General features: G+C 37.0%; 1 protein-coding gene across 1 annotated transcript; it reads right to left on the reverse strand.

Annotated features, from left to right (window-relative positions):
- Window positions 1-2,048: 2,048 nt before the first annotated feature.
- LOC137952585 (cytochrome P450 CYP82D47-like) lies at window positions 2,049-3,680 on the reverse strand. Its single transcript, XM_068799663.1, has 2 exons — window positions 2,751-3,680; window positions 2,049-2,672 (listed from the first exon to the last, which is right to left on the reverse strand). Exons 1-2 carry the CDS (start codon window positions 3,678-3,680, stop codon window positions 2,049-2,051), a joined length of 1,554 nt encoding a protein of 517 aa, XP_068655764.1.
- Window positions 3,681-13,480: the final 9,800 nt, after the last annotated feature.

Raw genomic sequence — 13,480 nt, forward strand, 5'->3', positions numbered from 1 at the left:
GGGGGGGGGGGGGGGGGTGACGAGATGGCGCCATAACAGAAGCATGCAGACCAGGCTTCCTTCTCTGGAATTGACAGATCTCTGAGTGACAAAAAAACATTTTTTTAGTTATTTAATTTATGTATAAATATACTTTGTAACCTTGTTTATAATCGTGGTGAATAAAGAGTTTTTCATTAAAAAATTATAGGTGGGGAGCTCCCGAAAGGTCCACGATATATTGACTAATGTTTCATTAATAATAGTTTGGAAATTTCACACTTGTAATGCAGTTGCCCAAGTTTTCTCTTTATAATTGGGGGACACTACTATTAGGGTTTTATCATCATCATGGAGGACTTTGAGTTGTAACCCGAGAGAGATTAGAGAAAAACACATGTAAGTGTGTGTGATTTTTCTTTGTAAACTATTTCATCTTTATAATGGATTATTGTAGTGGCGGAAGACAAGACGTAGTCTCACCTTGAGGCGAACCTATATAAATCTTATTGTATTTTCATGTTTGCTTTTTCTTTCTTCTGTAATTATTATTATTTCTCTCGTTAGTTTAGAATTAGGGCATATAATTCCTAACAATTTCTACCAGTGTTGTTGCTATTCTACATCTCTTCACCGGACGATGAGATTCTGTCCGCCCCAGCCGCTACTAGTGTTGCTTCTCTTCTCGTCCTTTTGCTTCCAAGAACCCTCGAAACAAATCTCCTTACATAACCAGTGCCAAGTTCGTAGTTTCAGTTGTTATGGGACAAGATTGACCTCTCTAACAATTGGCCTAGCTTGAGTAGGCATGATTAGTGATAAGCAGAATCCTTTTAGTTATCGGATGAGATTCCATTGGATTTATCCCATGTTGTATTTATTTTATCATATAAAGCTTATATTTTCTATTCTAAATTATATAAATACCCTACTCAATTGTAAAGGTGTGGGTTTGTTCAATGTTTCACAACTGATACGTGGTTTTTAAAAACTAAATTAAATGTTTAAAAAATATTATATTAAATTAAATAATATCTTAAATCGATAATGTAATTTTTAAATAATTAGTAAATAATTTTTTTTTATATTAAATATAAGGTAATGAAATGTGTAAGATTTTTAAAAGCATAAATTAATGTTTTAAAATGTTTTTAAAATTAAAAAAGATGTTAAATCAATAATAAAAAAATGGGAAAAAAATATGTTGGCGCGAAGTGCTAATGTCGTGTGTGATGACGTGTTCTGGCATGTGATGACATGGCGATATGATGCCGTGTCAAGTGACATGGCGTTAATTCCCTCGGTTGCTTATGTGGCATGTTGACGTGTCGTCTTGGATTGTACACAATATTTTTATATTAAGTTTAAAAATTGCTTCTTTTTGTTTATTTTCTATATTAGGTTTAAAAATTGCTTCGTTTTGTTAATATTTGTTAAAAATCGGTAATTTAATAAATTTCCCTAATATAAATATAACATAATACAAGAAAAATAGTTCAACGATGACAAGTTGTTCCTCTGATATCATGGACAAGGAAAGTGAAGAAATTTATTCTTAATTTCTTCTATTTATACTTCATAATACTATAAACCAATCTTTAATTTTTTCTATCTGGTGGCTCATGCCAAGAAAAATAGTTCATTTTTTTTTTCTTCTAATCGAGTGTACGGCCACGTGCCCCCTGCTGGCTTCTGTTGCTTGTCAACGCCTCACTATCAGAATTTTTTAGAAAAAATAAAATAAAATAGGTAGCTTCGTGTGTACGACGGATTTGTCTTTTGCTGTCGACGGGCGGACAGAGAGATCAGTGGAAACAATTTACACCACTAAATTAGATCACTAATATATTTCCAGTCGTTTCAGAAACAATTTTATAATTAGAACTGAAGAAATAATAACAACAAAAACTTCAATACATATCGTTCAAATATTTTAATACACTTTATTCTCAATAACAACAAAATATAAATTCCACCGGCAAGTATTAACCACTGACCTCTCTAAACTCGTTTTTTTTTTTTTTTTTTTTGTCTGTTGCTGTGTATTCACGACTTCATGAATTTAACGATTAAAGATAGAGTTTTGAAGCTAGTCGAGGGCTGAGACTGAGATCAAGAGGAGTTGTCTTTGGGAGAGTAACCCCTAAACCCTCAGTCAAATCGACCGGTTCTCCTGATGGTATGTCCAAATTGAAGCCATGCAAGAGGCGCGCGAGGGTCAAGTATATGACCTCGAGTGCAAAAGGCCCTCCTGGGCACATACGCCGACCAGATGAAAAAGGAATGAGCTCGAAATGCTTGCCCTTGGTGTCTACATGTGCACGAGTCGTGAGGAACCTCTCTGGTCGGAATTCGTCAGGCTCCGGCCAGTAACGCGGGTCTCTTTGTATTTTCCAGATATTGGTAAAAATACGGGTACCTGCTGGGACATGGTACCCTCCAATAGAGCAATCCTCGATGGCTTCGTGAGGGAGTGAGAGTGGGGCTGGTGGGTACATCCGCAAGGTCTCCTTTACAATGGCTTCGAGGTATGGCAAATTCTTTATGTCTGATCCATCCACGTTTCGATCTTTCCCTATTACTCTGTCCAATTCCTCCTGAGCTTTCTTTAAAACATGGCGGTTGTTCATCAACAGGGAAAGTGCCCAAGTGAGGCTCAAGAAAGATGTATCACTACCGCCAAGGATGAGGGCCTGGATGCATAAAGACGATCGAGTTAATTATAAACTAGAAATAATAGTTGAAGAGCGCATAGATATGCAGTAACTTACCCAACTAGTTGTTTTAACCACAATCTCAGGGTCGATATTTGGAATATTGGCAGTCTCCATGACAGACAGCAGCACATCGATGAAGTCTGGATTCTCCACTTTCTCCCCGGAGAGACGCCTCTGCCGGTGCTCCTCCACCCACACCGAGATAATGGAATCCAACTCTTTGATGTTGTTCTTCATAGCAACAACATAACCACCTATATCCAGCCATTCCAGTGAAGGGACAGCATCGGAGAGAGTAAAGGTCCCTGCGAGCAGAAAGTTCTCGCTGATGGCTTTATGGAATTTCTCAACATCTTTTTTATCTTCATGAACGTCGGAGCCGAAATATCTCTTCCCACAAATTGCTCTTGCGATGTTGTTCAGTGAGAGGTCGCTGAGGTACTGTTTCATCTCGATTTTGAGGGGAGCCTTGCCATTTTTGAGCCAAAGTTTATGCAGCTCTTTAATGCAAAAGTCGATCTCCGTGGAACGAACTTCCTTGAGTCGGTCCACCTGCTGAGTTGAGAGAAGATTGGATACGGCGATCTTGCGCACCTCCCGCCAGTAAGGCCCGTAAGAGGCGAACGCGAACATGGCGTAATCGGAGGCCAGGTACTTTCCGACCATGAACTTGGGTCGACCGGCGAGAGCCTTGTCATGGGTGGTGAAGCATTCCCGCGCCAGCTCTGCGCTATTCACCACCAGAGTCCGATGAGCGCCCATCCATACCGTGAATGCCGGCCCGTATTTGTCTGCCAATGCTCCCATCGTTCGCATCATCGGTTGCTTCGCTCTACTTAGCAGTGGTAAGTGACCAATGATCGGCCACCGCCCTGCAACTTCCGGAGCCCCCGCCGCCTTCGCCTTCCTCCCTTTTGCAATCACGCTTATCAGAACTACGGCGATCAGCCCAAAAAATATCTGCATCACGAGAAGCGAATCCATCCCAAATTCTGAATCGCCTTCCCTTCTTTCTCGCTACTTACATGGCAGAGGGGTCACTCCAATTTATATGCCAGTGTCGATGGAGAGAATTTCCTCTGTAGAATCCAGACTAGAGCAGTAGGCAAAAGCCACGTGCGACATCGCCGCCACCATTGGTCATGAAAAATATTTGTATTTCAATACGTCGCCTACTTTCTTGGAAATTAACATGAGAATTGTGGGATTCATGCATGTTTGTAGGCCTATGTCGGCTCTCATTTTTTCTAAAGTCACTAGGTTGGACCGTCATAGTGAGACTATATATTACACAGTACTACATAGAGTTAGCTCGTCTGAATAGATTGCGTGATGTTTTTTCAAGTGGCGAATCCTGCTGCCATGCTGAGCTTTCATTAATGAAAATGAAGGTGATTAATTGAAAGGTCTATGTTGTCTGCTTTAAAATATGAAGAAAGAATTTCGAATTAAAAGCTGACTGCCATTGACGGGTTGAAGGCTTTCATCTAGACTGCCTTTTTTTCTATATAGGGGTTTTAAGTCCATTGAGACTTGTTTCTACTGGTGCCCTTAAGTAGTTTTTTTTTTTATCGTTGTCCCTTTGAGTGACATATATTACCCTATTAGTAAGTGACATGGTGCCTTGCTCTGGTGCTCTTTGAAAGGTTCTATCTTTTCAAGCAAAACAAGTAGGAGTTGAGAGAGAAGTATATTAAGAAGGTTGGATTAAGGGAGAAAGAGAGAAAGAAAGTGAGATCTCATGGGAAAAAAAGAGAAGAAGAAGCAAAAATGAGAGAAGAGTTAGGGGACAAGTAGGTAAAAGAGAGAAGAAGAAATAAGAAAAATAGAGTTTTTGCTACTCTTTGCCCTCGCTAAGTTTTTTTCTTCTATTTATAACCTTTCTTTTACACCCAAATAGAAACCCTAATTTAATAAAAATTAAGCCTAACTTACCCAAATCAAAACTTTTCCTAATTAGTGTTGGTCTAGGTGGTTTCTCAAGTGGGGAGTTAATTGAGTTATTTCAAAATTTAAACTTAGTGTGCTAATTAAAAATTAAATAAAATATAAAATATAAAAATATACACAACAAAAATTAACACTGATATTTTTCTATTGACGTTTCATTAATGGTATTCACCATCTAGTAACCCTTGTTTGTGAAATTCTATTGATTGGCTTTATTAGTTAGAATTTATGAAAAAAGATATCTCAACTCTTTCTAGAACCACGTGTATACTCAAATACACAAACTTATAATATTCTCCTCTAAGATTTATAAGCTAGGTTTTAGCTCTAGCAAGTTTTTTTTTTTAATCTAGAATTAAAGGTTCTAGATCAACCTAGGAATTAAAAATAAAAGTACAAAAGAAGAAAAGCTTAGACCCTTTGAGTTTGGTGGAGAAACCACCTTCTCTTTGAGATTTATAAGCATCCAACTCCAAGCACGAATTAGAATAAATTTGGAGCTTGATGTAATATGATGCAAGGAAAAATTTTAAGAGATGATGAATTTTGTAAGGTTTATTGCACTTTCTCTCTCAAAACTAGTATTGAAATGAATTTCAAGTAGGAATAGCTTTGAATGCAGTAGGTTTACAAGCAAATGTTCAATAATGTCTACAAGGCATGTTTGTTGGGGTATTTATAATTTCTCCATAGTATTTATTTAGTCATTTTCAAAAAAATTGTCAACTCAATGATCGATGAATGCAAATGTATGATCAATCAATCGTGTGTAAAAACTATATTTTTGGCTAATTGATCAATCAATGCATGTTTGCCTTATTAAAAACATTTGTTGATCGATTAGTTCCACCCCGACTGATCGACCATGCATTGATGCTCTGGCTATGCAAAACAAAGTATGATTAATCAATGAATTGTATATGATCGATCATGCTTTGTCCCTCTTTGGCATTCTGCTTGATTGATCAATATTGTAGGTATGATTGATTATGTTTTATAGTGCTTCAGTGTTTGGACATGGATGATAGACTAATCGAGTGAGAATGATCAATCATGCTTTATAGGTGATCTGGGTAGTGTTCTATCTTATCAACCAATATATTTGATTGATCGATCATACTTTATATTTTTAGCCAAGTTGCATTCTGGATGATCGATCATTGGCAAGGAATGATCAATCATGTCAAAAACTAGTTCTCTAATCTAGGCTTCAAAGTATGATAAAAATAATTTCCTAAGCGATTCTATTATTTTTAAAACTTTGATATGCATCAATAAAACATGTTGTCAATGAAATATACCCTAAAGCTCCAAAAAAATCATTTGTACGTTTTGGGGCTACCCTTAAATTTGAACTCTAATATTTTATTCTTCATTTTCACTTGTGGGTGCTTCTTCAGAATGACTTGATATAGTGATATATCTTGAGGTATTGAGAAGCATATACCGGTTGTTTTGCAAAAACCTAGATTTTTGTCTCTCGTATGAAATGTTAAACTTACAATCGTTAACACTATTACGTTTTGTTCTCGTCAAAACATGGATGGGAGTCAACTATAGATCAATAATTAGAAACCGCTTTTTCTTTTTTGCTAGGCTTCGACATTTTTTCCCCAAAATCCCAAATAACTCCATGGAGATGGAGCCCAACCCATGATGCTTGGAGCCCAAGCAACATTACGCAGTTTCCCATTTTGTTGCTAAAATTTAGATATTATACCCCTACCTGTCCCCCTAACTCCTAATTAAAAGAAAATTCAGTCCCTCGTAAAAAACATCTATAGAGGAATGGGAAATGAAAATTTGAAATTTTAGGGAAAAATTAGAGTTCCGAGAAAAATTGAGATATTTTTGTGTTATGGATGTGCCATGGCAGATGCGTGAAGATATAATATGAATCAGTTAAGATGTAGTGTGGATCAGGCAGTGTTGATGCTACTCAAGTTTACAAAAGTGTATCGACATTTTTAGAATATGATATGTATTTCTCAATGGCAGAACCAGAAAATTTTGGAAGAGAGGCAAGCTAGTATATACATAGGCATGGACGTTCTGGCCTCCACCCTTGATAGTTCAAATATAGATGCAAATTGTTAGTGAGTTCCATATACGCATGCCCCTCCCACCATACACATGTGAGGCCCCAAAGACACAAATTTGGGCCTTTACATACAGATTTACGAACAATATCCACACACAAACAACACTAATAGACAACTTCTCACATAAATGAAAGCATATATAAAATATTTATTAAAATATCAAGTTATTTGTTAATAACATTTACAACATAGTACCTTAACGTCTTAGAAAAGCTATTTTACCTGTATTAACACTATTTCTTGTACTTAATAAAATTATTATTTAGATAAGTTATTGATAAACATTTCAAATATTCAAAAGTGACTTTGCAGTTTATATTTGCAATAAATCATAAGTTAGAGAGCATTATCATTATTATTTTATTATATATGAAATTTATATAAGTTAAAAATTTCTTTCTTAACTAATTCGTAAGGGATATCTATTCAGAACCGATTAAGCTTTTTGGGTTTCTATTAAGAGCCCAATGTTCATTATGAGAGTTTATTGGGTTTCTTTTAAGAGCCCAATACTCATAATGAAAGCTTACTGGCTTTTTAATGTTTGAACGGCCTTCCCAAATGCTGTATTTTAAATTTGGTTGACTAGATATGGTAATTTCATGTATGACCAAATTTTTAACTACAACTGATGGATTTGGCAAAGTGTATGGGTAATTAGTAATTAAATTCTATATATTTAATAATTTAAATTTTTTCTCAACAAAAATACCAAAGGCTAAGGCTCTTTCTACCCTCTTGTCTTGTCGGTGAGAGAGGGGAGGAAGGGGAAGCTCCCCTTTGTATTTGTCTATTGGAATATAAGCTGAAGGAGGGGAAAATTAATGAAAGGAAAAGGAAGTGTAGATGACAAAATGAGTAGATGATGAAAGAAACGTAGATGACAAAATGAGTAGATGATGAAAGAAGCGTAGATGAAAAAATGAGCAGATGATAAATATATGAAGATGATGATTAGAAGGGTGGAAAAGAACCAATGAAAGATGAGATTTTACATAATGCCACTATACGCAGATTACTTCTTTCAACACTCCCCCTCAAGCTGGGGATATTTGCAACCTGCCCTTGAGATGAAATATGTTTGAGAGATCTAATGCTTGCTTTTTATTTTTCTAGTTTGTCACAATGTAGTTCCTGGTGAAGATATGAACAAGCCTGGGTGTCATTGATATAATTATCTTTTTATCTTTTGTCTCTTATTCACACTTACTAGGGTGAAGGGTTTACTTATAATATTTATACTTTTGGCCTATAAATAAAGCTTAAGGTGGTGGGTTAGGACATAAGTCCATAACCCTAATCCTTCCTCTCATTCTCTCCTCAATGTGCTATCCTCTCTCACTCCTCTTGGACGTCTTCTCCTCTCTTCTTCTTCTTATTCTTCTTTTACTTCTTCTTCTTTCCCTCCTTTACGAATATTGTAACCTAGGAAGTCTTGAAAATCAACATGGTATCAGATAAATTATTTTCAGGACTCCATGAAACAAGTTTCGGTTTAAAGTGTAGGATTGTACCTCTTCAGTTTCAGTTAGAATGACTTGGGAAAGTTAAGTATTTCTTCCAGGTTTGGTTCTTGATTTTTCATCTATATTAATGCCAGATATAGGCTAGACATTCTTCCTTTGGAAATTATGCTTCTTTCATGAAATTTATGAGATAAAGTTTGAAGTTTCTCTTATTCCATGAAAGCTGATTTTTCGATTGAAAGAAAACTATCAGTTTGAGGTGTTTTACAACCTTTTTTCTATACTACATATAGCCTTGTTTCTTATAAATGTGTGGTTGGTTGATAATATTATTTTTTGCAAATCGGTAGTTTAATCTATCAATACTGGATACTTTTCTTTTTATCACATACCTAAGTTGAGTTGTTGTTACTCTAGTTGATAGACTATTGAAGTATGAAGTCTTGCACTATTGTTTGCTGCATGCAAAGAGGCTCTCCTTGAATTCCAGAATTCTGGACGAATTCTAGCATATTGAACAAATATTTAACTTCCTTTTTGAAGTTTCTCTGATCTCAGAAATATCTTATCTTTGGAAATGTTTCCTTATTCACAAGAGCTACTAATTAAGTCAAGTTTATCATTGGAAACTTTTTGTTTTTAATCTGTAGAATCTGGAAAGTATTCCAAACTATTGGAAGATGGGCCCAAGCCCACACGACCAAGGAAGACCCACATATCCAAAAGTGTTAGAAGATGAGCCCAAGCCCATAAGATATGGACCCACCATAATCACACGAGCTGGTGAGACCTACCATGATCACAAGAAGTAGCATGATGATTTATCACACGAGTTGGAATCCTTATCACATGAGTTGGAAGATTTGACAAATCTTTTTAGATTAATGTAATTGATTTATCTTCCCTTGATTTACGTAGATTTGGATAATCATGATTGATGTAATTAGGTTTAAGTTCCAAGGGCATAATTATAATATTGTAGTTTGATTAATCTTGTTGAAACCAGTGCGCTAAAAGGCTTGAACCTATTAGGAAAGCAACCCCACAGATCTTATACAAGGACTGGCCTAGTCGATGCAAACAAATATTCCAACACTCCCCCGCACCGGGAAAACCTGTGGACAAACTCACCGAAAAAACCCGGGACAAATTCACCAGAAATACCTGGGACAAATTCGGTGGGAGCGGGACTCGAACACGGGACCAATATGCTCTGATACCATATGGAATTTATGATCTCATGAAAGGAACTTTAGATCAATGAGGAAGAAGAAGAAGAAGAAGAAGAGAGAAGGAGAGGAGATGAAGAAGGATGTGGAAGGAGAGAGTTTGGATTAAGGGAAAAGAGGTTTGCATCAAAGTGAAAATGAGGGTTGGACGAATTTGTGGAAAGAGAGGAGAGTGCTTCAATGCTCTACCTCTTACCCAATGCCTTTATTTATAGTCTTTACAATGCCCTTAGGGCTACAACTTGTTGAAATAAAAGACATAAAAATAACACATATTTACACCTCTATACCATCTTTAAGTGAAGCATCAAAATTCACACATGTCCAACTCCTTTGACGTGTGAATTTCTTGATTATACTATACAAATGTATCAGATCAAGGAGTTATTATGGAATTTTTTCAAGAAGTTGTAAAAGGAGTTCAATCATGAAGAGATAAGTTCATTCTCTTCTTATTTACATACTCCTCTTTATTGTTTTTTCTACTTCTTGAACTTTGAATCACTTAAAGTCAAGATAAATCTTTATATGTTGTGAAGATTTATTTTTATGACTAAATTGATGTTATAATCTTGATCTTCTTGTAAATCAATTACAAACGTGATCAAGATCATTTGCTGCTTGCATCTTATTAAGATTGATGGGTGAGATTCAATTACCTTTATGTAACTTGGATCAATCTCATTTGAGGTAGAATTCCAACACATGTTGTTGTAACTTCTCCTACTTAATGTTGCTTATGGGTTTGTATTATATTGTTGGATGCCCACTATATATTTGGTGAAATTCCAGCAGCCATTTACCCTTTGTAGTTCCTTTTGAACTTCAACAATTGATTTTTTTTTTACGCTGAAGTATCCCAAGAGCTGAAGATAAATTTTTTCCAAGTATCTTGATTTGCCTTTAAATCTTCTCAAAATATTTTCTCTATCTCTTGGTTTGTGTTGGAGTTTGGATTAAGGCCTAATCGGTTGCATCTACCTTCTTCTCTTAGTTTTTAAGATACAAGAGGAGTTGAGTGATGGCTATATGTTCTCACTTGCTAAAGGCACAAATTTGTTGATAATTTGGTGCTTTCTCTCGTGAAAAAAATTGGTTCTTGTTCTCTTTTTTGGTGACTGATTTGGTCCACGGGTTCTTCAAATTACATTGAGTAATTGTTCTTTGAAGAAGGCCCCTTCCCTTGACCTCCACATTTGACTTGCCTCTTCATGGAGAGTGGACACAATAATAATAAGAGTGATATACTCCGTATTACTACAATTCCACTTAGAGGTCTCTCCAATTACATGAGCTGGTCACAATCGGTTATGAAGGTTCTTATTACTCGTGACCTCTTAAGCCACGTTATTAAATTTTCTCCTCCGATTGATGAAGAAGATGAGACCTACCACAACTGGGTTAAACATGATAACATGGTGATAACTTGGCTCATCAATAGCATGAAAGAGCATGTGGCCAACAATGAAGTCCACTTGGAAACCGCCAAGGGCATATGGGACACTTGTGTTAAGCTTTACTCAAGTACTGTGTCATTACAAAAAATACCGGATCCATCCCCTCCTTCTCCTATTGATGCCCCATCGACTTTGTTCTCTGACAATCGGGGTACATCTTCCTCATACCGAGGACGGGGTAGAAATATGAGAGGGGGTCGAACTGTGAGAGGGGCTGAAAATAGAGGTGGTAGAATGGGTCCGAATTCTTCCTGTATTGAGCCTTGAATTTGCACTTACTGTGGTGGTCAGAACCACCTTGTGGCAACCTTCTGAAAACTTCATGACAAGCCTGATTGGGCCACGGCTAATCCAGTCTCTGTTAGCGTTGAGAAACAAGAAGATAAGGCTGAATCATCCTCCGAAAATGTGACTCTTACTGCTGAAGACTATGTTGCATTTTGGAAAATGAAGTCCTTCATGGAATCATCTACTGCTGCCACTACTATTGCCTCAGGTATGCTTTCTTCGTCTTCTTCCTCTTCCTCTTGGATCATCGACTCCGGGGCCTCCGAACATCTATCAGGTAACAAACACTTGTTGCAGGCCTTGTCTCCTTGTTATCCTTAGAAATTCGTTACTATTGCTAATGGTACCCACACCAAGGTCCTTGGCAAAGGTTCCTCCTCTCTTACCTCATCTATTCCCCTTCAAGATGTTTTATTTGTCCCTCAATTTCCTTTAAATTTGCTCTCGGTTAGTCAATTAACCAAACATTTAAATTGCTCTATCACCTTCTCATCGTCTTCTTGTATATTTCAGGATCTCACTACGAAGCAGGTGATTGGTGGCGGCTATGAAAAGGGGGGTTTGTACTACTTCACTCTTCCACCATTAGCTGCATTATCATCCACTACATCCGAGGCCCAACTTTGGCACAACTAACTTGGTCATCCGTCTACTCCTTCACTTCGTTCTTTGCTTCCGTCCTTAAAAGAACTTTCTAATTTCAGTTGTGAGGTTTTTCAATTAAGTAAACATATGAGGGGTACATATTCTCCTCGTCTTACAACTACAAGTACTGCTCCTTTTGAGCTAATACATTATGATGTATGGGGGCCATTATGTGTCTTAAATATTTCCCAAGTTAAATATTTTGTCATTTTTGTTGATGATTTTACTCGAGTGACTTGGTTATATTTATTTAAAGAGCGTTCAGAAATTCTTCCTTTGTTTAAAAATTTTCATGTTATGGTCTTGACACAATTTGGGAAGAAAATTCAAATCCTTAGATCTGATAATGCTAAGGAATACATGTTTCATGAATTCAAATCATTTTGTGAGAGTAATGGGCTTATTCATCAAACATCATGTGCCTATACTCCTCAACAAAATGGTGTTGCTGAAAGGAAGAATCGTCATCTTCTTGAAGGTTGCTCGGGGCCTCCTCTACTCCATGAAGGTACCCTATTTCTATTGGCCTCATGCTATACTTACAACATGTTTTCTTATTAATAGGTTACCTTCATCAATCCTTCATCATAAAAATCCTTACTCTATGTTATTTAATGGTGAAGATCCTTTTTCTCTTCCTTTGAAAGTGTTTGGATGTACGTGTTTTGTTCATGTTACACTCCCACATAAAAATAAACTTGATCCTCGGTCTATAAGGTACATTTTTTGGGGGTACTCTCGCACCCAGAAAGTTTATTTTTGTTACAATCTTACCCTTCGGAGGATGTTTATCTCTAGGGATGTGACTTTCTTTGAGGACACCTCCTTCTACTCCTCCCATGATGCTCCTCCAGGATGGACTTGTCCTTCTACTACTCCTTGTCCACTTGTGCCTTTTAATCTTTAAGTTAACCCATCCCCTGATGCACCGGCCGTACCTTCACCTATGGAGTTGTCGGATCCACTAGAGGTAAGTCCTTCTCCTCCTATGTATGGGGCCTGAATTTGATACTATTGCTTTAAGAAAGGAACGTCGTTCTTGTACTACTTCGTATCCTATCTCAAATTTTATGTCTCACCATCGCTTGTTTTTCGAGTGTTTTCAGTTCCTTGCGTCTCTTTCTTCTACTTCAATTCCACATTCGTATCAGGAGGCTCCGAGGCATCCAGGATGGAAGGCGGCCATGGATGAAGAAATGCACGCCTTATACGAAAATCAAACCTGGTCCTTAACATCACTCCCGAAAGGTAAAAGACCGGTTGGTTTTAGATGGGTTTTTTTGGTAAAACATAATCCGGATGGATCGGTTGCTCGTCTTAAAGCTTGACTCGTTGCTAAGGGCTATACGCAGTGCTATGGGATAGATTATGAGGAGACCTTCTCTCCTATTGCAAAATTGAATTCGATACGCATCATCTTGTCTATTGCTACTAACTCATCATGTCCCGTCTATCAATTGGATGTTAAAAATGCTTTTTTAAATGGTGATATAAGTGAGAAAATTTATATGGTCCAAACACCTGGTTATGTGGTTGAGGGGGAGTCAGTATGCTGGTTAAAAAATTCTTTATATGGGCTTAAGCAGTCCCCTCGGGCGTGGTTTGATAAATTTAGTCAAACACTTCTACGGTTTGGTTTTCATCGAT

This window comes from Aristolochia californica, unplaced genomic scaffold (assembly GCF_029961685.1).
Source record: "Aristolochia californica isolate CCGP_79_NKW_82.1479 unplaced genomic scaffold, dmAriCali1.0.hap1 SCAF_16, whole genome shotgun sequence".
Taxonomy (NCBI): Eukaryota; Viridiplantae; Streptophyta; class Magnoliopsida; order Piperales; family Aristolochiaceae; genus Aristolochia; species Aristolochia californica.

What these genes read in the sequence shown, in the direction of transcription:
- LOC137952585 (XM_068799663.1), bottom strand. Translation starts at nt 3,680, where the DNA reads ATGGATTCGCTTCTCGTGATGCAGATATTTTTTGGGCTGATCGCCGTA. An exon ending in TGGTTAAAACAACTAGTTGG is followed by an intron (nt 2,673 to 2,750) that starts GTAAGTTACTGC and finishes TTATGCATCCAG; the next exon opens with GCCCTCATCCTTGGCGGTAG.